Source organism: Dermochelys coriacea, chromosome 9 (genome assembly GCF_009764565.3).
Source record: "Dermochelys coriacea isolate rDerCor1 chromosome 9, rDerCor1.pri.v4, whole genome shotgun sequence".
NCBI classification, from domain to species: Eukaryota; Metazoa; Chordata; order Testudines; family Dermochelyidae; genus Dermochelys; species Dermochelys coriacea.
The window spans coordinates 90,051,117-90,074,432 of NC_050076.1; the positions used below are offsets into that span (position 1 = coordinate 90,051,117).

Below are 23,316 nucleotides of genomic sequence, written 5' to 3' on the forward strand. Positions count from 1 at the left end.
GCTCTTTGAGCTTTTGTGTTGGTTCAAATCAGAGAATCAGATTGCAATGCGGGTTGATGGGTTGGAGGTGAACCCAGGTAGATATGAAACAAAGGCAATGCTCACAATTTTTGTGAAGTGGAATAGCTCTATTTGTGAAAGTTCTGTATGCTCCTGTCCACTGACAGCAAGGGAGTGGAACTGGGCTGCAGAGAGCTGACAGAAAACAAACCAAACCAAAAAGCTCTATGGCATTCAACTCTAGCTTCAGTTCCCACAGAAAACTGCCCCAAATCCATGAGACTTGGAATCTGTGGCTTGCTCTGATCCAGGATTTCCAAAAATGCTTTCTCCCCCTGCAGAAAAATATATGATCTGATTTTCTCTCATTTCCCCCACTCATGGCTGCTTTTTAATTGAGTTTGGGAGGGGAAAAAAAAATCACAACAGCCCTGGTGTGGGATCCCCAAGGAACAGAAAAGTTATCAGAGCTGTTTCAAGGAGCTCGTTGCTTCTAGGAGGGACTTTTGCTGCCATGAGACATCACTGCAGAGGATTGCAGCACAGGATTGCAGCGGCTTTTCCCCCCCAGTAGATGCCCAGGGAATGGGAGCCAAGTCCTTGTCACCACAAATGCCTCTATGCAGAGTGCAGCACTCAATAGAAACTCTATAAGGTGAACCTTGCAAAAGATTCCTGGGACCTCTGAGCAAATTTTACTGCAGGCCGCTGTGATATAAATCTTTATTATTACATTGAACAGCCTTCTATGCTGCTTGTCAAGTTTGATAGAAAAGTCACAAAATTCTGTAAGTTGCACCATAGGAATTTAACACATTAGCTGACAACACTATAAATAATTATCATTGATACCTTCACTTTTAAAGACTGTTGTTAATGTTCAAGTATTCAGATGTTGGCAATCAAGCGATGTTTCACTACCAGCATCATCAAAATGCCCAGCCTTATCTGTACAGAATATGTCAAACCACAATGAATGCTTCCACCCATAACGGAAAAGCACATCAGCTGGCTGTCTCGGACGTCGTGATCAATAGTGAAGAGATTAATAATGTTAACTCCTAAATGATCATAATTAGGTTTTAAAGAAAAACAAACTCTCCAAAATGAATAAACAGAGGAAATGCATACCCCTCTTGGTGCTATTGCCTCAGTGTCGCTGGGGACTCAGATTGCAAAAATAACTTCACCAGGCAATCAGAAAGACTACAACAGTTTTAAAATGAAAGCTTGGATTAAACTTTTAAAGGCTGCAGTATCTGCAGGAAATTCACAGAGAGACCCTAAATCCTTGAGCATTAGTATATTCTACACACTTGCAGGTTTTATATTTGTTTCAATATTACTACTCTTTTTCCTAGCCAGCACTAAATTGAGGATTATCCCCCTGTACAATAGACACTAATCATTACACCACAACATTGCTTACTTCCCCCATTGATTAGCTTTAAACTACACTGTAACTGAACCCAACCACAAAAAATAAATTGTGGCACTGGATGTCTCAAGGAATTGGCAATGAGGAACATAAAGCCTTTCAACTCTAGGTAACCAGTTAGAAAGCAGTGCAGATTGGTAGTAACCAACGGTTCATTTGGTGGGTGCTGAAATGAGCATTTCTTAAAGGAAAACAGTCCACTGTGACAAAAACCACACCCCTTCAATCGGCCCTAATTGACCCCTTTGTTGGCTTTCACAGCAGAGAAACCAGTCAGCAGAGAATGAACCATAGGCAGAACAAAGCCACAGAGAATCCTGATTATCCAATAGTTTTGATAATAATACTTCACACTTCTATAGCATCTTTCATTCAGAATTGAGACTGGCAGGACAGCACTGGGGAAACTTACACTGCTACTGCCTTTCATAGAATCATAGAATATCAGGGTTGGAAGGGACCTCAGGAGATCATCTTGTCCAACCCCCTGCTCAAAGCAGGACCAATCCCCAATTTTTGCCCCAGATCCCTCAATGGCCCTCTCAAAGATTGAACTCACAATACTGGGTTTAGCAGGCTAATGATCAAACCACTGAGCTATCCCTCCGCCCTGAGAAAAAGTCCTGTACCTGTTTTCTCTAGTCTCCAGGACTATCAGTCAGACACTTTTTACAAGTGCTAAATTCACTAATAATATATATTTCATAGTCCAACAAGGTTTCTGAGACCCCGAAAGGATTATTTCCAGATTTTACATGAAAGGTCAATTAATGATCAATCAATAAAATACATAAAACGTTTTTAACTGCCCAAAGAATTTTCACACCTTAAAGAAAACAATATGTTAATTTACTGTAACATTCTGATATATATCTGAAGAGAGGCTCAAAAACCATCCACAACTCACCTCAGCATCTAAGATATAAATACACACAGTTTAAACACCACACAGTAAAAAGGAGGAATCAAAATGAACGAAGTTTGCAACCTTGTCCAGAAGGCTGTCACACATGTGTTCAAGTGAAGATATTGGACAAGACACCCCATACCAGAGTAAAAGACTCTAGAATCAATGAATAAAACAATGCTCATTAACATGGGGAATCTGCGACACAACTGGGAAAGTGTAAAACATTCTCCAGCAAAGCCTGCACTTTGGGAATTTAGTAAATCTGTATTAACAACAATTTACAATCGATAATAATAATTATTTTTTTAATAACAAAGATCTCAACCTGTTGTATTTATAAGTTAACTAACTGGCACACAAACTATGGAGCTGATCTTTCAGACCTTTCTCAGACAAAACACATTTTAAATATCAAGATTGGGCCCTACAGTGTAAATAGAGATCACTTCACTCATCACTGAAATGCAGACACTGCCGGTGCGAAAAAGCAGCAGTTAGCAGAGCAGAGCAACATGAATTTAAGACAGGAAGTATAGAATCACATATCTAATGAAACTTCAAGGGCATGTTTTCCAAATTAGAATTTGACCAGGATGCCAGGGTTAGCTCCACTACTCATGAAAAATACCATGGGATGTTTACCACTGGTCAAGTTCCAGCTTTGTGTTTCACCCAAAGGACAGCACATTTGGCAGGGCAGGGTCCACTCTTGTATTGGCTCTGTACAGACTCTGAAGAAAAAGTGCCATCTTCTTAAATTCCAACATCACTTTACCCAGGCAAGTAAGTGACACAATGGGTAAAATCTTGACTCCTACTGAAGTAAATGGCAAAACTCCCATTGATTTCACTGGAGCCAGGGTTGCACCCAACCTCTCTATTCATTAAGGAAGGGTTGCAAAATCCATCAATGGAAACAGAGATAGAAAATAAAAGTGGGGAATAGCTGACTGGAAAAAGTAGTAACATGACTGGAAGAAAAGGGAAATGAAAACGGACATGGAGACTGTGTATATGAATCTGGCTAAAAGCAAAGTCAGCATCTTGCATCTGAGGTACTTTATTTTGTTTCAGTATTATTTTTTTCCTTGTCAGGTTCTGTACTACACTGTCTATTACACATACTTCTGAGATACCTGGTATTGTTATAAAGAGACACTCCTCACTACAGAATTTGAACATTTTGTGAAGTTTCAAAAGACAAGTAAGTGTTACATTACAGAGTAGGCAATTCTGAGCTCACACTGGATTTATACCAGTTTATATATTGACTTCAATGGAGTTATGCCTGATTTACACTCGTGTAAAGGAGCTCAGAATCAGGCCCAGTATATCCAGGTCCTATGTTTCTATGATATCTTGATGGCAAATGCTTTTCTTATAAGATCTGGATAGACCAATGTTTTCGAAAGTGGAGCAGTGAAGTACAAAGACATTTAGATCCCATCAATCATCTTGAATAAGTTGGTTTGCATCATTGCACGTGATTTTTATTGTGTTACATAGCAGGATAGTGCACTAGGCAATGAGGCATATCTGATGAACATGAATGTCCATTTTTTTTATCAGAACATTATTACACCTGCTAATGAGTAAGTATGCTAGGCTCCTCACAGAAAAGACAGGTCCCTGCCCCAAAGAGAGAACAATCTAAACAACAGAAAGCAAACTAAACAACCTTCAAACAATGCTGTTGTTTTTTACTTTCGCCATACTGCTTTGCAGGTATATTCTAGCTGCAGTAAAATTATGCAGTCTCTCCTCTTTTGGCAGTGACAGTGTATTTGGCATGATCCATATGACAGAGAGCACATTACACCAGCTTTTCAAAGACTACGTGGCTTGCTTCAGTGTACCATTCAAAATGTTGCCTTTGCTGTATTAAACCCTATATGATTTGGGAACTAGCTATGTAAAGGATTGCCTTTCTCCTCATGTGCCATTGCAATGGCAAAGATCAGCTGTGACATGCTTGCTGGCAGTTCCCAGATTTGCGCAGCTGGAGCCTGGACGTAAGGTGTTCTTGGCAGAGAGCCCTTGGGCTCTGGAATTCACTCCCTTTCCATTTGCCCAACAAAGCCCGAGTTTGTTGACAAAGTGAAGCCCATCTGTCTCTTCAGGCCTTAGCCTAAGGTGCTGTGATAATGGGATGTGGGTGGAGCTCTTTTCTGGGATGAGAATGGTTTTCACATGAAGCCTGTTAATAAATAATATATCCTATTTTGGTGGCTGTAAATGTCAACAGAAGATCGTGTGGGCAGGTGTGCTTTTTAAATTTAAAAAAATACAGAAATACACATGCACACTAGTGAAAAGTACAGAGCTTTTTCCAAAACCTTGCAAGTTGTCTTATGTCTGCCATCCACTGTGAATCATTACCAACCATGTCTCTGTAGAATCAGGCTACATGAAGTTCAGGGCCCTGTTCTCCCATTGTAGGGTATGAATTACTTTACTGAAGTAATGTTGCTGTGAAGGATAAGGTCACAGCCGTCTTAAGACACTCAAGTCAATACTTATTAGGATTATCTGTATTTGTTAATGGTTAGGAGTTTAGCACTGGCATGCTTGAAGGGAAGGAACCAGAAGAAAACAGGGGTAGCTGGAATAGGGCTGCCATGTTCACTTTCTCCCTGTGACATTATTTCATTGCTCATCAGGGTAGGGATCATACGTTCATTTATATTTGGCTAAAACACCTACTACATTTTGCAAAGAGGTTCACTTGCTGCAGGAGAGCCCCCTCGTGGCTGGTGCCCCCTTCCATTGGTTACTCATGCTTTGACCCCTCTCACTCTCTTCATGATTTGGGATACTACCTCGTCATGACTTGGCCCTCTGGCCAGATCACTATATAGTCCTTCCCTTCTGGGGTAACAAAGTTCCACAAATAACAGTCCAATGCCCTTGCAACCCCAACTCTGGACCCCATGGTCTTCAACCCCAGTTCCAGGCCCCATGGTCCATGCACCCTCTTGGCTTAAGGCTTTGAATGTCTTTATCCCCTTACATCAGAGGGCTTTATGTCACCTTCCTAGAGGCTGATGGGGAAACCAAGCCCATCCTCTACTCTGGGTTCCAGCCTCAGGACCCTGTAGCTGGCAGTCAAGGTCTACTCCCTTAGACTCATTGCAGACTCCCTGGGCGGCTTCCTACTTGTTCTATTGCCCAGAGAGTGACGGCAGACTCTCTTCCTGCAGCCCCTTTTAGCTGCAAATTTCCTGGCTTTATAATTACCACCCAGCCTTTCTCCAGCCGGGCTTCATTATCAATTAAGCCTCCTCCCCCTCCCCTGCTCATTAGTACTGCCAGGTATGTTAATTAGCCACTAAGGCTCACATTAACCCATTCAGGGCCTATGTGGGTACACACCCTATCACACACACTCTTAGGCTTGCTACAAATAATAAACAACATAAAGAAACATCTTTAGAATGGACATAAAAAAGAAAGAAGGAATTATGTTGAGGGCCCAATCCTGTATTTTTTACCGAGGCAAAACACCTTGTGACGTCGATGCTCTGCTTGCAGGATTGGGGCTAAAACACTTTAATGAAAAGAAAAACCCCAAACCAAAGAATTTAAACTTATAAGGCAATTTAGAATCTCTCACCCTCAGCTCCATATCCGTTTCAGTTAGTCCAGATTCAGTGCAAAGCTGGACATCAGACTGGTAGTTCACAAACAGAGGAATGCAGCTGAATAGCTTTCGTCTAACTATTGGAAGACAACAAATGCATATGAACCTGAGCTCTGTGACCACTGTGCCTCATTAGAATTTGAACTTAGAGACATCAATTGTGAAGTTGCAGAAAAAATAATGTCCCACATGTTCATGAAAACTAATTTTACAAACTGCCATGGTATAGGCAGCCCAGGGAACGTTCACCAGCTGGAAAAAATAAATAAATAAATAACTTCTTAAAAAATGGAACACTAGAATTTGTATCATGGTTACAAAGACAAACAAAGAGCCATGTCATGATGCTGCCACTGTGGAATTCTTCACACTCTCTTGGTCAGTCATTTGACAAACCATTAGCCTCAGCATAAAAATACAAATTAAAAAGCACTGGTCCTGCAAGTCGCTGAGTGCCATCAACTCCCTTCTTGGCTTCACCACTGACGTCAATGGGAGTTATGTTGAAGCCTTTCAGAATTGGGATCTTGATTTTCATTTCAATTTTTCAGCATTGTTTGACCAATATTATTTTCATTGGGCTGATGCTTCACCACTGAGGTCATTGGGAGTTGTGCTACTGACATTGCTGAAAGCAGCATTGAGGAACACATTTGTGAACTTTCAATACCTCTTGACTTTCCAGTTATTACTCCTCAAAAGAAGCTTGTGGTTCAACTTAGCAGCCTTCTGTTAGGGCAAAAGGTGCAATTGACCATGACCACTAGAGGCTCAGAACACCTCAATTTAGCTGCTATTGCTGGTAGCTGGCACCCTATTTTGAGGGTCTTTTCCCCCAGAGGTCAACACTAGAATTACGCAGCAACCCAAGGCTGCCTTCTCACTTGGGGTTGTATTGCAAACTCTGTGCAACATCAGAGGGTGTCCCAAAGCACCACTAGTGTTCAGACACGAGAGCCATAGTACTTTCCGCTGGCTGACGTCTGCAAATAGAAGTCAGCCAAGGAAATGAAAGGAGGCAACAAGCCCCAACATTTGCTGTACCAGGTGTCCTGCCAAAACCAGCAACGGTGGGATTCTGATGGGGGTGAGCCCATAGCACCATCAGCAGAGCAGAACAGGGGAAGCCAGCAGCCAACCATGTCTCCATGAGAGAAATTTCTCCTCCCACCACTCATGGAAGTATGACTATGTCTACACTATATCACTGGTGGTGGACTGTAGTGTATACACAGCTACACACCATGCTGAGAAGCACACCATGCCCACACAGCAGTGTGTAGCTACAGGTATCAGTGAAAGGTTCTGGCAGAGGGGGTCAGTGGGAAATGACTTCAGCAGCTGTCCATTGCTGGAGCCTTTTACTGTGCTGAGGGAAGTATCTGGCAGGATGGAGGCAGCAGGGAAAGGCAGAGCCAGAGACTTTCCTTGTTGCTGGAGTCTGCTGAAGGCTAAACACAACATTGCAGATGGAAGGGCACAGCTTAGGCAAGTAGAATGCCGTGCATGGTAATGTACTTGAGTAAATACCCACACTCTTCAGGCAGCTTTACGCTATTGGCTAAGCCATGCCTCCCCATCAACACTGCTATTTTTACCTGTGCTGGGGGACTATGCGTGTCACACTAAATGCCGCCCAAAGGGTGCAGTATCGCTGCACCCTATATGGAGCACGTATCTCCTCCCACGTCCTCTCACAGCCTGTGCAAGTGCTGTGGTAATGTGTACCAGACCGGGAATACAGAGCTGTAGCATGTGGGAAGTGAGGAACTCATTAATATGAGTTCTCCTCCCTGCTAAGAGCTTTTGCAAATTCCAGGTGTGGAAGTGGGCGTTTTTCCTTTGTGGCTTTCTGCAGTGACAGGTGGCCTGCTGTACAGCTAGAACATGTGTTCTGGGACTGTCAGAAGGCTGTGGTCATATTCTTCTGGAGAGGACACACCATTAATAAGCACAACATTCATTTTATTTTGTCAAGCTTGACGATGGGTGGCAGGGGGGAGGGTTGGGCTGCTGATTAAGATGTAAAATGTACTTTTACCCAATGCTTTCAAAGTACTTTACAATCAAACATTGCTTCAGCCTTGTAATATCTATTTGATGAGGGGAAATCTGATTCTTCCTGTCTTAGAGATGGCAAAAGTGAGGCTCTGAGTGCCTAACTGACTTACCTAAAGTCACACTGTGAGTCAGTGCAAGAGCCAAGCCTAGAACCCCTGAGTCCTGAAGTCAAGTTCCTTACTGGTGCCACCGAACCATACCATATCTGTACAGAAGTTCTGCTTTTTAAGCCATACACTGGATGCTCATGTATGAAAAGTTATTGATAATGAAATTAAGAACTAGAACAATTTCTCAAGTTAAGATAGGAAATATCGGACTGAACACAATGAAAGAAGGTCACACGTTCAGACAGTGCTACATAGGAATAGACACACATTTCATGCATTAACTGGGTTCAATTTTTTAATGTAATTCTTTTTCCATGACAAAAAAAAGGGGTTGAGGGGGTGGAGCTACAATGCAGCTCTGCATTTTAAGAAAATTCTCATTTGGAATTCATGTGGGTAGTTTCTACTGCACCTAAGCAAATTCTGATTATAATACGAGATGCTCCAAAAGTAACCCCATGATATACAAGTGAAAGTGACCAAACTGTGTGTATATATATATAGACACCTTTCAGCATATCTACATGTTCAAAGTAATTAACTACCAGTGATCATAGAGGTCACTCCACTCTAGCAAGAGGCTGTTCACAGGACTATTTTCCAACACAAAGTGAAATTCACCCTTTGCTCAAGTGTCTGTGCAAGGTCCTTTGCAACACAGTGCACCTGTGTAAGAGAACTTGCACATAGGGGTCCCTGTACCTTCTGCATGCTGGGGATGGTGGGCTATGCACTGGCTCTGACTATGCTAGCAAGGAAGGAAATGTTAAGAGTTGAAGAAGAGGGTTATGAGGCTCCAACGGCTGAGAACCCAGAGTAAGGGGGAGAGAGCCCGTGGCTGCCGTTTCTATAAACAGGCTTCAGAAGCAGCCATCAAGGCCTGCCCTGTCCCCAGACTGAGCTGAGGATGGATCACTGATCTTCTCTCTTTCTCTCCCCAATCCCCACGCACACATGCGCTTCCTTTCAACATTAAAAGCCAATTTCCCTGTTCACTCTAGCTTTGTGAGGGGAGGAAAGGAGAGTAGTTTCAGCCTTAATGACTAATTTATGAGAGATTAACCAAAAAGGCACAGACTTTCTTTGAAAATGTTATCTCCAAGCACGTAACGATACATGTTCCACCCACAACTTTGTTGGTGTAGGACAGATTCCTAGAAATTATAGAAACTCCAGAACATGGACTGCCAGTTTGTGATCCCTGTAACATACATTACAGTGTTTTCAGCCTTCTTAACAACATGTTCTTTGAATGTCTATATTGTTAAATAACTAAATTCAAAGGTTGAAGGGAAAATCATAGTTTAAGTTTTAGATTTCTACATCATAAGGCAAAGATGTTTTAACATTTTGAAGACAAACAGGAATAATGTTAAACACCCAGCATTTCTGAATGACATTTAGGGGCAGCTTCAGCCCCCTGTACATATAAAACATATAGACATAGCGAAGAGAAAAAAAAATCCCCCTGGTGTGTGAAAGTTGGAGACTGCTTTAGCACATTGTCATGTAAAGTTTCACTAAGACATATAGTCTAAACTATAACATAAATATCTAAATATGAAGCCAAAATATCTTATGTTAAATGCACCAGAAATACTTTTCAAAGATATTGGTCTGTTTGACTCTTGACTGAACTAAGTAGAAAACAAAAACAAAATAAATCATCGGGCTATATTGATAACACAAGACTAGAACTTGCAAAGAGTCTTAACTAAATTTGTATTCCATGAACGAGTGATGGCAAAGTGTGTATTTTAAACTCTTTCAGTGGGAAAAACATACAATTGCTGGATTGTGCTGATAAAGACTCATTAAAGTTACACATAAAATTAGCACTTTCTCCCACTCTTGCTTTCTCATCTTCTTTCATGACAACCCAACATTTGGCATAGCCTCCACTTCCCAGTCATTAAGGGCCTAATCCAATGTCTGATGAACTCAGTGGAAAAAAACCACTGATTTCAATTATCGGGGGTAGCTGTGTTAGTCTGTATCCACAAAAAACAACAAGGAGTCCGGTGGCACCTTAAAGACTAACAGATTTATTTGGGCATAAGCTTTAGTGGGTAAAAAACCCACTTCTTCAGACTGAACTCCTTGTTGTTTTTACTGATTTCAATGTTTATTGGATCAAGTCCCAAGTGCTCTCCCCTTTATGAATCTGTTTTAGCACACCCACTCACCAATGCTTATCTCCCAATCAGGATGTCTCCATAGTCTCTTGGAGATGAACTGTTGTCCACTGTTTCAAAATTGTCATAGATTTGGCTTGACCCTACAGCTCTCTGTCTCATGTGACTAGTCCCACTGGAGTAATGAAGACCATTCATGTGGAGCTTTGTTCGCAGTCCAATAAAAGGAAATGCATGTGCAGATTTCTACCCCTGTAGAAATTCTGGTTGAAAATTAACTGATGTTAGGGGGACTGTATGTGGTGTCTTAGATTGTAAGTTTGCTTCTTTGCTTGCTTTGTAAAGCACAATGCATGCTTATGGAGCTTTATCAATAAGCTATTTATTTAAGTATTTATTCATATTGGACTTTCCCCCCTTCTGTACTAAATCAACTGAATAAAATCATAACATCTGAAAAGGGAGAAGGAACTTTTTCATTGAAGTTTTTCAATTTAATTTTAAAATAGAATCTTATTTTAAAATATCACAGTTCTTTGCTGGCAACAAAATCACCATAAAGTTAATCACAAACTCTCTTAAATGGTTACAACTTCTAGTGCAAACACAACTTTTTGCTATAGGCTCATATGCCGAAAGACACAGAAATTTTAACATCAGCTCTTTTAATTTTTAAGAATTGAATGAACATGGGATTTTTTGTTTTAAACAGAGCACTAAATAAAATGATTCCTAATTATGGAATATCCATAGCTATTAAAGCTAATAAATAGTATTAAAGCTATTTGCTAATCTGTTAGGAACAGAATTATTTTGAAAGCACATTTTAAAGTGTTGTGTTAAGGATTTAACACTGACACAACCTCATTCCATTCCCCATGCAGGCTAGTAAGAGATTTAATCTGCAGTCTTTACTCAGGCTAAGCCCCTAGCATCAGGCCCAAAATTTGCAAGAATTTTACAGAGACACATTTAAGTCTTTGGCAGCAGGGAGCTGACCACTTTGAGCATCAGTGTCCTTTGCCAGCTGGTCAAAGAGAGCACAGATGCGAGGAAAGCAAATTATCTGCCCACTGGCAAAAAGAAATACTGAGCAGCAGCTAACAAGTGTGTGTGTGTGTGTGTGTATGTGTGTGTGTGTGTTGGAATAAATAAAATTAAATAGGAAATGTTTCCTGTTACATTCTTTGCAGTATCTAGTTCTACAATGTTATTGCAGCAACAAAAAGCAACTGTTCCTTCTCTAAAATCCTGTCAGACTGAATTTTAAAGATTAATTACCAAGAACATAAGTACAACGAATAATAATATTCAAATAAAGCTACAAATGTTACTCCCTAAGAAAGTACCCAAACAAATAGTTCAATGGATCTTGGCAAATTAGGATAATTAGGTAATTATCCTCTCTCCCTTTGGTTAGTTAAAGAGGAAATGCCTGTGGAAAGGACACTAAACATCAAAATTTGTTACAATATAAAAGGAACCTTGTGGGTTAGCAGATATATGAGAAATGAGTTAGAAAAATTGATGGGACAGAAATTTGCAACTCATGGGTTGGATTGAGCTGGGAGAGGCAGTCTGTGTGTAGATTAATTAAATTCTGCAAAGTCTTTTTCTCCCCTTACATATCCCACCATCACCATTACATGATCAACAGATTTTTATTAAAGGTAATGCTTTCCCTTGCAAAATTCCTCCATGAATAACCTTAAGGTTGGATTTACTTTTCTAAATACTTCTTGCAAATGGTATGTAATCCAAGAGCACATTTGTTGGCTATAAAGGTGTGCAACAGCAATTTTTGCAATGACAGTGCAGAGAGAGAATATGAGATCTGTGTGCTAATGAGCTGACACTGCAGAGGCTAGAGCAAAGTATTGTAGTGCACTACGAGTGCAGAGCAGAAAGACATAGGCGGGTTATTTCTAGGGAATGTGATCTACAGAACATAAGCATAATTCAACATTAATGCTAACATACTCCATCAGAGGTTATAATATAAACCTGAAACATGCTTCAGTGATGAAGTTATTATATATTTAAGCTATTACATTCAAATTATTTTGACAAAGACAACTCACTCCCTATGTGAGAAATTTTGAAGAAAAGATCCAATGTCTGTGTTTTACCTTCTTTTTATTTATAGACAGCTCCAGTTACTTTTTCTACTGGTGTTTTCTCTGCAGATGGATGGGTGCATATTTTAAAATATGTAATAAATCAGCAAAACTTCACCAATAAACTTTAATTCAGCTTTTTCAGGGAAAAATTGAATTCTTAGTTGAGTGTTTTCTCTCTCTCTCTGCAGATATCATAACTCTAAATAAACAGATGGATGGAAAGCTACTGTAGATATATCTGCTCAGTACTGAGAATGGAAGCAGGGTATACAGAGACTATATAAGGAAACCAGATTATGCAGTATTTTAACTGAAAAGGGGCATTAGAGGGAGTTTGGGGCAGGGGTTTTCTTGCCCCGAAGGAATTTTTCCCCCTCTTGGGATATTGCCAAATCACCCCTAGCAGAGGTGGCCTTTTTATCTCGGTCTTGTGAAGATATTTAGAAGAGCCTTTTCTTTCTTCCTCTAGAATGCACCAGACTGCACCAAGTGGGATGTACAGTCTTATCAAAACATTTTTCGGAGTAGGATGCCCTCTTGATTCACTCTCTCTCTCACACATCCCTACCTGCAAATACTTCCAATTCAAAACAGCAGGGTAACGGCATTTGATGGTTTATGGATATTGACTAAAACCCACAGTATGCTTGGACTACATATGGGACAGTCACTGATTTCCCCCCGCCCCCAATTCCTTTCCATCAGCCCCTCACAGAGTCAGTCACAGTAATTCTTACTGGCGATGGGAATCAGTGGAGTCACTGCAGATTTCTCGAATGTGGATCTCTGCCAATTGCAGATATCAATAAAAAGGTTGTGTGACAGCACTTGAGACAATTTATTCTTATTTTCAAGAGGAGTAAAAATGTTGGGAGAGGAACTTTCCTTCACTAATACTCTGCCCCCTGAAATTATCTACTACTGCATTAGGAAACTACAATCTGATTGAGGATACTTAGGCCAGACAGTTTTACATGTGAGCCATGTAGTGTGAAGAGCCATTAGTTCATCCTAGTGCATTGGTATGTATGAGCATTCCGACTTTCAAAGATAATTGCTTGCAGATCTGAGAAGAATGACAGCCCTTCTAGTTATTTATTTGTAATTGCAAGGACCCTAGGTTCAGAAGGTAGGATTGTAAATATTCTTCTTTTATCAATATATGAGGTCAGTGGCATAGATAGACCCAAGGTCACCTTTTCATTTCCTTTCTTCTATTTATTTACCCTCATATGTTATTGTTCAATACACTGTATTGATAAATACATATATTTTATATATTTTTATACATTAAGTATAAAAAGTTGATATTTCCTGGACTAAGGTGCTTCCAGGGATTTAACTTTTCCCAAATTTCACTACACGATAATATGTTCCCTGGAATATGCAGCACCATTTTCAGTTTGCTACAGAAAACCAACTCATAAAATTGCTAAATTACCATAATTTTCACATGCTAAACAACTCTCAAACATGGTTAGCTGTTAGAAAATTAGCAATGCACTGACTAAATAATAAACTGACCATTGACAAAGGGAGCGTGGCCCACTTATCTTAAAAGGAACCTATAGAAGTTTAAAAAAACCCAATTTAATTATTAATCAGCGTCGCTGTTTAAATCCATATAATTGATAATTAGGAAACTATATTTGAGATACAGCCTCTTGAAGGGATTACACTGATTAAGGATTAACAGCCAGATGTTTGCTGTAAGAGCTGTTGAGGCAGGATAGGATTAGTAAAATAAGATGCAAAGAACAAATATACTTTTTTGTGTCTTTTTTACACATACCAAATTATAATATTTGGTATCTTAGATTTTTAGTCCTAATCCTAACCCCTTAAAAAAGGCTAACCCTGTACTATAGGAAGGAGGCACATGGGGTATGTATTAGAATAGCAATCCACATATTTCACAGAAATTTCTTTACAGTATACTTTCTAACTGTCAAATTTCTGGCCAAATATTTCAAATCCAGAGGAAGTTAAATTATCTAGTCATCCAGTCTTTCTAATAAAATATGTACTTAAATTATAGTGATCTAGAGAGGAATTGTACAAAAATGATTATATCACAAAACAAACAAACATTAAATGCTCTCTAAATTAGCAGTTCAAGATACGAGGTTTTAAACCTACCAATAACAATGGAGTACTGCATATTAGTACAATGTTTTCTTTTCAGAAAACTTTCCAAGTGTTCAGATCTGTATAACAACTTCATTCAGATATAACCACTGTTATGGGTAATTTAATAAGTCTTGCTAAATGCAGAACACACACTAAACTTTCAGGCAGGGATGTTGTTTCTAAACACAGACACTCCCCTCCAACCTCTAGTTTGCACTGATTGTTACTGGAGAATCAAATTATATGGAACTACTGCATGTGCTATTTTTCAAAATGCTAAGTTCTCTTCCCTTTCCCACTCCCTTCAGCTCTAATAGCATTCATCAGTTTGCAGTCTCATTGGTTTTGATCAGGACTTTCTCCATCAGGAAAAAAAAAGAAGGATATTTTAGGATAGAAGAAGGCCAGTAAGCCCATCTAGCTCTGTCTCCTCAAGGTCACTTGAAAACGGCTTTTTTCATGTTTTATTCCTACATGGTGTTGCTTGTCAAATTATGCAATTATGCTTAACAATAAAGTGATATGTATCATCAGCAGGGATTCACTAAACTAAGACTATAAATCTTGGCTTTATAAATAAGCCTAGTGCATCTCTGAAAACCATTAAAAAATTTACATTTTTAAGGAGTGAAGAGAAGTGGTGATAAAACTTTCCCTAAAATATTATCCAACCATGCAATGCTGCAAACCATTAAGCCTTTTGTCAGTACCACATTTGTTGCACTAGAGTACATGAAATATTAATTAAAGCTCCACTATGTCAGGGAGAATTTAAAAATAATGCAGACAGGAATACCAGCATGCTAAATTACAGAAAAACATGCAGATACTTACAAGCATTAGTCACCGAAAAACTGTTGGAGGAGTCCAAATGGTCTACATGATAGTTCAAATGGAAGGGCTTTTCTGTGATATTTTGGTTTGTGTTGTATAACTGCACAGCAAATCGAAATGCACTGTGCTCCTGAACAGTATTTCTCATGAAAAGTCCACCTATGGTGAAAAAAAATAAGAGGACAAAGATTTGAAAAGGATTCCTTAGAAATAGCAGGCCTAATAAACTATATTTACAGGCCATATGTAGCAGCAGTGAACACATGAAGCTAGAGATGTGCATATAGTGCATATATTAAATCTGTACTCCAAAATTGTCAGTCTTGGGTGCCTAAAGCTAGGCTCCTAAAGCCATATACAGGCATGCAAATAAAGAAGTGTCCTGCTTATCAAAGGTGCTGAGCACCCCAAACTCCCACTGAAATCAAGGGGAGTGGCAGGTGTTCAGCAGCACCTTTGAAAATCAGGCCACTTTGGTGTAGGTCCCCAAATGTGGATTTGAGAGACGAAATGTGAGCATACCCCCTTTTCCCATGTACAGTGTGCTGCTGTGGGGCACGATTTCATATGAACATAGGTCAAATCTCCCTGTGGGTACTGAGTACAAATACAAATACAAAGAGTAATTCAGCATGGCTTGGAGTCTCTTAACCCCCAAGACCCAGAGGCGGGGAACTTTTTTCCTACAGCTAAATAATAACGAAAACTACGCTCTTAAAGCTCCCCTCGTTGTGCCATTAGTAGGCAGGAGATTGATTATTTTCGTGATTCTGTTGCACTGCCCTCCTCTCCCACGCACGGTGCCAGCCTAGGGCGCACAAAGCCCTCTGCCTCTACCGCTGGAAATGGCACGGAAGGTCCTTCCCCGCCGCTGTTTCTTTCTGTTCTGTTCAAAACAAGGCAAGTTTTTGGTCCTTGGGAGGTTTTCACAATTTCAGAAAACAAACAAACAAAAACCACGCTGGTGACTTCCAGGAATGCGCCCGATGGAAAGGACAATACAAGCTGCCACCTCCCTCCCCAGAGAGAGTCCCTCTCTTCCTAAGACCACCAGGGATGTAGGAGAGCAATGCACCTACATGCATTTCATGCAAACAGCTGCCTTGCTTTAACCAGACCCCTGTCTCTTGCCATCTGGGGGGAGCGAAACGGGGGAGGGGGGGGGGTCTATGTTTAATGCCTCGAGGTAAGAGAGTTGCCGCTGAAAATGCAAAGGAGATGAAATAACTCGGCTCAGCTCAAGTTCCATGCCCGAAAAGATGGTGCTTACCTATGCTGATGGTGTTTGGAAATCCTCCCAAAGACTCCCCCAAAAGACCCGCCACCAAAAGCAGGAGAGTCTGAGGCACGGCTCGCCCCATGTTTCTTCAGCCCCTTCAATTCAATTCCTAAAACGAAACTGACAGAACAGGCATGGGGCGCAACGCGAGAGGCGATGAATAAGAACGACGCTGGCGAGCAGGCGGCGGACGCTGCAAGCCCTCTCCTCTTCCTCTTCACCCCAGCCGGGAAGGGCTCCTGCACTGCGAGGCTGGGCTTGCGCCCTGTCTCTAGCCCCCCCGGCGCCGACACTCCCCCCCCCCAGCAGGGACTTCCCCCCCCCCCAAAGATGGTGGGCAGAGAAAACGATCCCCCCCCCCCTCCCCCGTCAGGGAGGCTCCTCCAACTGGGCCGGGATGGGGGTTATTGCTCAAACTTGATCTGACGTTGAATTCAAGCCGCTCATCCTTCCAGTCCTCCCCGCAAACTGCAGCCCCCCAGCCGGCAAAGCCCCAGCCCCGGCGCTCGGCCGCCTCAGCAGCAGCCCCGAGATGCCATCAATAGGCACACGCCAGCCTCACGTGGACCAGCCTTTAAAGCTGCACTGCCCGTGCGGTGTGTCTGGGAGACGAGGGGGAGGGGAGCGTGGGAGGGGGGAGAGGGGGGCAGGAAAGAGAGAGAGGGAGGTAGGAAGAGGGGAAAGGGGAGGAAGGAAGAGGAAGGAGGGAGGAAGGGAGGAAGGGGGACGGGAAAAGGAGAGAGCAGGGAGAGGCTGCTCGACCTAGTCAGGGAGCCGCAGCAGCTGGGGCTGGTGTGGAACACGCTCCCTGGGGCGCGCTGCCGGCCCCGGGGACCGAACAGTGGGTGCGGGGAACAGGAGGGGCAGGGCTGGGGAGGGGAAGGCAGCAGGGATGCGGGGGGAGAGGGGGAGGTTCAAGAAGACCCAGTGGGATTAGGGGGGAGGAGAAAAAGGAGACCCTTCAGGGGTAGGAGCGGATTGCGGGGGAAGGGACTAGGCGGGGGGTGGGGAGGGACATTCCCTAGGATTTGGGGGAAAGGGGAGGGGGAGAGAGAGAAGCAGGGAGCCACCAGGGACCATTCCTCTGCCCACCCCCATGGGAGAGTGTCTGAGTGGGGCACCCACCTGGGTTTAAAGGGTGCTGAGTGGGGCCCCACCAGGAAGGGGGGATAAAAGGAGAGGGTTGCCCCAGGGAAAACTCCAGCTAGTGGTGTGGAAGGGAGGCAGGAGTGGAGGGGTGAGGAAAAGGGGAGAATGGCAGAGAGGAGGCAGTGTGTGGAGGAACCACCACAGACAGAGAGGGTGGGGGAAGGAGATGGAGAGGAGGAAGAGAAGGGGAGAAAATGGCTTCTGAGAAGGGAAGCCCTGAGAGATTGAGGGGGTGAGGAGAGGCGGGGGCCTGGACGGATGAGGAGGGAGTGCCCCCAGTGACAGGGATTGGGCAGAGGGGGTGTTAACACTGGTGAAGGAGCCCTCCAAGAAGCGGCGTTGGAGCCATTGGAAGGGGAAGCATCTGTGAAGAGGCGGGAGAGAGGGGGAACCACCAGGGACAGGAGGAAGATGGTAAGGAGAATCCAGCCCTGGAGAGAGGAAGGGATGAGGGGTCCCAGACTGGGTGCCTCTCCCTTTCCCAGGAAGGCTGCCTGTTTAGCACCTTGGCTCCTAGTTGGTCCAGCACATTTTTTTTCATCTTTTTCCTCCTGCTGATGCATTTCTGTAGATTCCCTTGTTCATTCGCCTCTGGTGCTCTGCAGAATAAAAAGCTCCTTGTGAATGATTGGCTTATCTTGCTCATGAGGAATATTAGGCCCTTTCAAACCCAGTCTCTAGAGAATTGGATCCCAATGCAGTTTTCATTGGTCTTACATTTACTTTGCCAGGAAAAGAAAGATCTAGAGATAGCCCTGAGCATACAAAACGTAGGTTGGCCTACAAGATGGGCCACAGGGGAATAGAGAGATAGGGTACAGATAGCAAAGTCATCCCATATGCCCTGATGAGTACAGATTATCACTTTAGGCTTAGACATGCATGTGGGGCTATGGCATTGCTATTGAAAAGCACAATTCTCGGAGGGGAAAATACTGCATTCTGCTCATGTTTATTAATATCTCAGTATAAAGACAGCTCTTTTCTTTTCATGATGCTTTGAGGAAATGTTCGAAATGGAGATGGAAGAGAGCTACTAGTCACCTAGTCCATCCCTTAAGCCAGGGCAAGATTGTTCCCTATTTGATGCCTCCCCTTCTCTGATTCCAGCAGGACATCCTTCCTCGATCAGCCTCTGTCTTTGTTTAGCTCAGAGTCTACTTTCTTTGGTCTATGTTCTCTGTTATGGGTTAGTATAGTTTGTCCTGTGTATTGTAATTAGCTGCGGCCTTACAGGGTATGTCTACACTGCAATTAAAACCCCCGCAGGCCTGTGCCAGCTGACTCAGGCCCACAGGGTTTGGGTTAAGGGGCTGTCTAATTCCAGAGTACATGTTTGGGCTCAGGCTGGAGCCTAGGCACTAGGATCCTGCAACAAGGGAGTATGTATCTCTTCCAGTGCGCTAAATGCCCCAATAGCAACTATGTGGGTGAAACCACACAATCACTATGCTCTCAAATGAGCTCACAGGAAAATGATAAAAGACAAAAACACCCTATCACCTGTGGGCAAACACTTTTCACAACGTGATCACTCTCTAGCTGAACTATCAGTCCTCATCCTCAAAGGAAACCTGCACAACACTTTTGAAATATGAAATAAGTCCGGAGGCTTAACTATTTAATTTTGCTAGACACTAAAAATCATGGTCTTAATAATGACACTGGATTTATGGCTTATGACAACAATTTGTAACTCACTAAACTCCCTTTTTGTCCAATGGATGTTAATGGGCCAGTTCACCTGGAATGGAAGAAGAGAGTTTAGGCCTTCTATTTAGCTGTAACACTGAGTACCTTTCCCAGACCTGAAGAAGAGCTCTCTGTAGCTAGAAAGCTTGTTTCTATCACCAACAGAAGTTGGTCCCATAAAAGATATTACCTCACCTACCTTGTCTCTCTAATAGCCTGGGACCTACATGGCTACAACAACACTACCTATTTTATAATCCAGTATTATTCAACATTTTTCTGGTTGGAGCTCTCCTTCCTCTCTCCACTATATCAGACTCTTCCCCCATTTCCACTCTTGCCGTGACACATTTGCCTTGGTGTCTTTCCCCACATCACCTCAGTTCTATCCCTCTTGGCTCTCCCTTCCTACAGCCCCACTTCCCTTTGTCTTGCTTCTGTTGCCACATTTTCTTTCTCTTCTGCCTGAGGCTGAGTGCCATCTGCCTTACACACAGCTGGCAACACACAGGAAGAAATGCTGTTTAGTGCCATGGAGGTTAGGACAGAGAAACAGAAAAAGCAGTCAGGGATGGAGGAGGGGTGGGAGAGCCCTACTGGTGTCCATTAGAGGCCAGAAGGATGGGTGCTCCATCATCAAAGGAATCTGGCACTCTGTTCATCCCCAAACTGGGGAAATCTAGTTATAATCTTTCTAAAAATATCTTCTCTGTCCAAAGATGTTAATGTATTTTTTTTCATTATCAGTCTTCCTTAGCCCCTATCACCCAATACTGCTGCCATTGTTATCAATCACTGTGCCTTTCTTTTGGAAGACAGGGACCCGATAGGTCTCATGGTAAAATGTGTTATAGCCTCCCTCTCATTCCTGACCAGAATTTTGGACAACCCAAGAGACTGCCTCCCAGATAATCCTTCCCAAGTTTTACAGTAAGCCCAGTCTGTCCTGGGACAGGTCTTTGGGAGTTCAGTTACTTTTGTGTGACTATTTATATAATGCAAATAGTTTATGTACTTCACTAGGGCGTTTTAATGAGTTCTAGGTCATACCATATTCTACCCAAACCTTACCTAACTAAATACGATCTAGATTCTGCAGTGTGGTCAGAGCTGCACAATTTAGGCAATTTTTAGCAATTTGGGACACTGGGGAATTTTGAGCACTGTCTACCTGAAGTTAATGATTTATAATTAGATAAAATGTTCCAGTTGTAACATCAAATAATGGATTAGAAAAGGGCTGTGAAATTTGGGACACAACACACACATGGTGCTTTCTGACTGTCAGTGAGCTGTACTCATGACAATAATACAAAGTAATGACAAAATTCACAACAGTGCAAGGGGGCTTGGGTGGGATCTGCTGGAATGAAACTCACCCTAAATGCACCAGACTGACTTGATCCTTTTTGTAATTTCCATTTCTTAATTACAAGGGAGAACTCCAGGCAGTGTAGTTCTAGAAGTTATTGTGCTTCTCTTAACGCAGTCCAATGCAGGCTATAGTTGCCAAGAAATGTACTGTCTATTGTGTCTTATTGCTTAATTTTTTTTTTTACTACAAGAACAACCTTTCAGCTAATCAGAATACAAAGTTCTTCTAGCCATATTTCCTCATAAAATAGAGCAGACACAATTAACTGAACTTTATGTAAATGCCAGCATTTTGATTAGCTAACCTGATTAATTTTACAGTAGACAGCTTACAGATACAGTGATAGTGGAGATAGACAGAAGCAAAATGAAAGGGAATTAAGGAAGGATTTGGAGCAACAGATAAAGGGAGTCAATGGGAAAGAACAGTGACAAAAGAGGGAGTTTGAGCAGGATTACTTACTTTGGGAAAGGGAAAGTCAAAAGGACACATAGTAAAAGTATGCTAAAATTATGAATGGGGATAGAGCAAACTAGTCAAGCCCCCATATTTACCCTTTCCTATAATGCAACCAGAGGGCATACAATGAAATTAAAAGGCAACACAAATGACATAGACTAGAAGAAATATGTTTGTGCCGTGTTTGCAGAATATTATTGATGAACGTAGCTCCATAGGTTTGCAAAAGAGAGTAAAAAGAAAAGGAGTACTTGTGGCACCTTAGAGACTAACAAATTTATTTGAGCATAAGCTTTCGTGAGCTACAGCTCACTTCATTGGATGCATTTGGTGGAAAATACAGTGGGGAGATTTATATACACACACAGAGAACATGAAACAATGGGTTTTATCATACACACTGTAAGGAGAGTGATCACTTAAGATGAGCCATCACCAGCAGCAGCGGGGGGGAAAGGAGTAAAACCTTTCATGGTGACAAGCAAGATAGGCCATTTCCAGCAGTTAACAAGAACATCTGAGGAACAGTGAGGGGTGGGGTGGGAGGGACAAATAACATGGGGAAATAGTTTTACTTTGTGTAATGACTCATCCGTTCCCAGTCTCTATTCAAGCCTAAGTTAATTGTATCCAGTTTGCAAATTAATTCCAATTCAGCAGTCTCTCGCTGGAGTCTGTTTTTGAAGTTTTTTTGTTGAAGGATAGCCACTCTCTGGTCTGTAATCGAGTGACCGGAGAGATTGAAGTGTTCTCCGACTGGTTTTTGAATGTTATAATTCTTGACGTCTGATTTGTGTCCATTTATTCTTTTACGTAGAGACTGTCCAGTTTGACCAATGTACATGGCAGAGAGGCATTGCTGGCACATGATGGCATATATCACATTGGTAGATGCGCAGGTGAACGAGCCTCTGATAGTGTGGCTGATGTGATTAGGCCCTATGATGGTGTCCCCTGAATAGATATGTGGACAGAGTTGGCAACGGGCTTTGTTGCAAGGATAGGTTTCTGGGTTAGTGGTTCTGTTGTGTGGTGTGTGGTTGCTGGTGAGTATTTGCTTCAGATTGGGGGGCTGTCTGTAAGCAAGGACTGGCCTGTCTCCCAAGATCTGTGAGAGTGATGGGTCGTCCTTCAGGATAGGTTGTAGATCCTTGATGGTGCGTTGGAGAGGTTTTAGTTGGGGGCTGAAGGTGATGTCTAGTGGCGTTCTGTTGTTTTCTTTGTTGGGCCTGTCCTGTGGTAGGTGACTTCTGGGTACTCTTCTGGCTCTGTCAATCTGTTTCTTCACTTCAGCAGGTGGGTATTGTAGTTGTAAGAATGCATGATAGAGATCTTGTAGGTGTTTGTCTCTGTCTGAGGGGTTGGAGCAAATGCGGTTATATCGTAGAGCTTGGCTGTAGACAATGGATCGCGTGGTATGGGGAGATTTATATACACACACAGAGAACATGAAACAATGGATTTTATCATACACACTGTAAAGGGAATGATCACTTAAGATGTTCCCCCACTGTTCCTCAGATGTTCTTGTTAACTGCTGGAAATGGCCTACCTTGCTTGTCACCATGAAAGGTTTTACTCCTTTCCCCCCCCCCCGCTGCTGCTGGTGATGGCTCATCTTAAGTGATCACTCTCCTTACAGTGTTTATGATAAAACCCATTGTTTCATGTTCTCTGTGTGTGTATATAAATCTCCCCACTGTATTTTCCACCAAATGCATCCTATGAAGTGAGCTGTAGCTCACGAAAGCTTATGCTCAAATAAATTTGTTAGTCTCTAAGGTGCCACAAGTACTCCTTTTCTTTTTGCGAATACAGACTAACACGGCTGCTACTCTGAAAAGAGAGTAAAACTTTTACATGAATAAGAATAGCAAATGCAATTACACTAGCTAGGAAAAAATCAACCAGGGCTATCAAATTCCATGATTCATGGCAAAAACTGACTACCTCATGGGGTCAGGAAGAAAATTTCTCTTGCTGT

General features: G+C 42.2%; 1 protein-coding gene across 6 annotated transcripts in view; it reads right to left on the reverse strand.

Annotated features, from left to right (window-relative positions):
• GRIA3 (glutamate ionotropic receptor AMPA type subunit 3) overlaps window positions 1–17,452 on the reverse strand; it is a 222,117-nt gene extending 204,665 nt beyond the window's left edge. For 5 of the 6 annotated variants that reach the window (XR_005294793.2, XM_038415654.2, XM_043492288.1 and 2 more), the window contains exons 1-2: window positions 16,649–17,254; window positions 15,379–15,537 (exon numbers count right to left, since the gene is read on the reverse strand). Coding sequence is in view for 5 of the 6 variants with exons in the window: in XM_038415654.2 (XP_038271582.1) it covers window positions 15,379–15,537; window positions 16,649–16,739 (250 nt within the window). In the remaining variant the exon portion in view is untranslated. Of the gene's footprint in view, window positions 1–15,378; window positions 15,538–16,648 lie in introns of all 6 variants that reach the window. The other variant, XM_038415652.2, reaches the window with a different exon arrangement.
• Window positions 17,453–23,316: the final 5,864 nt, after the last annotated feature.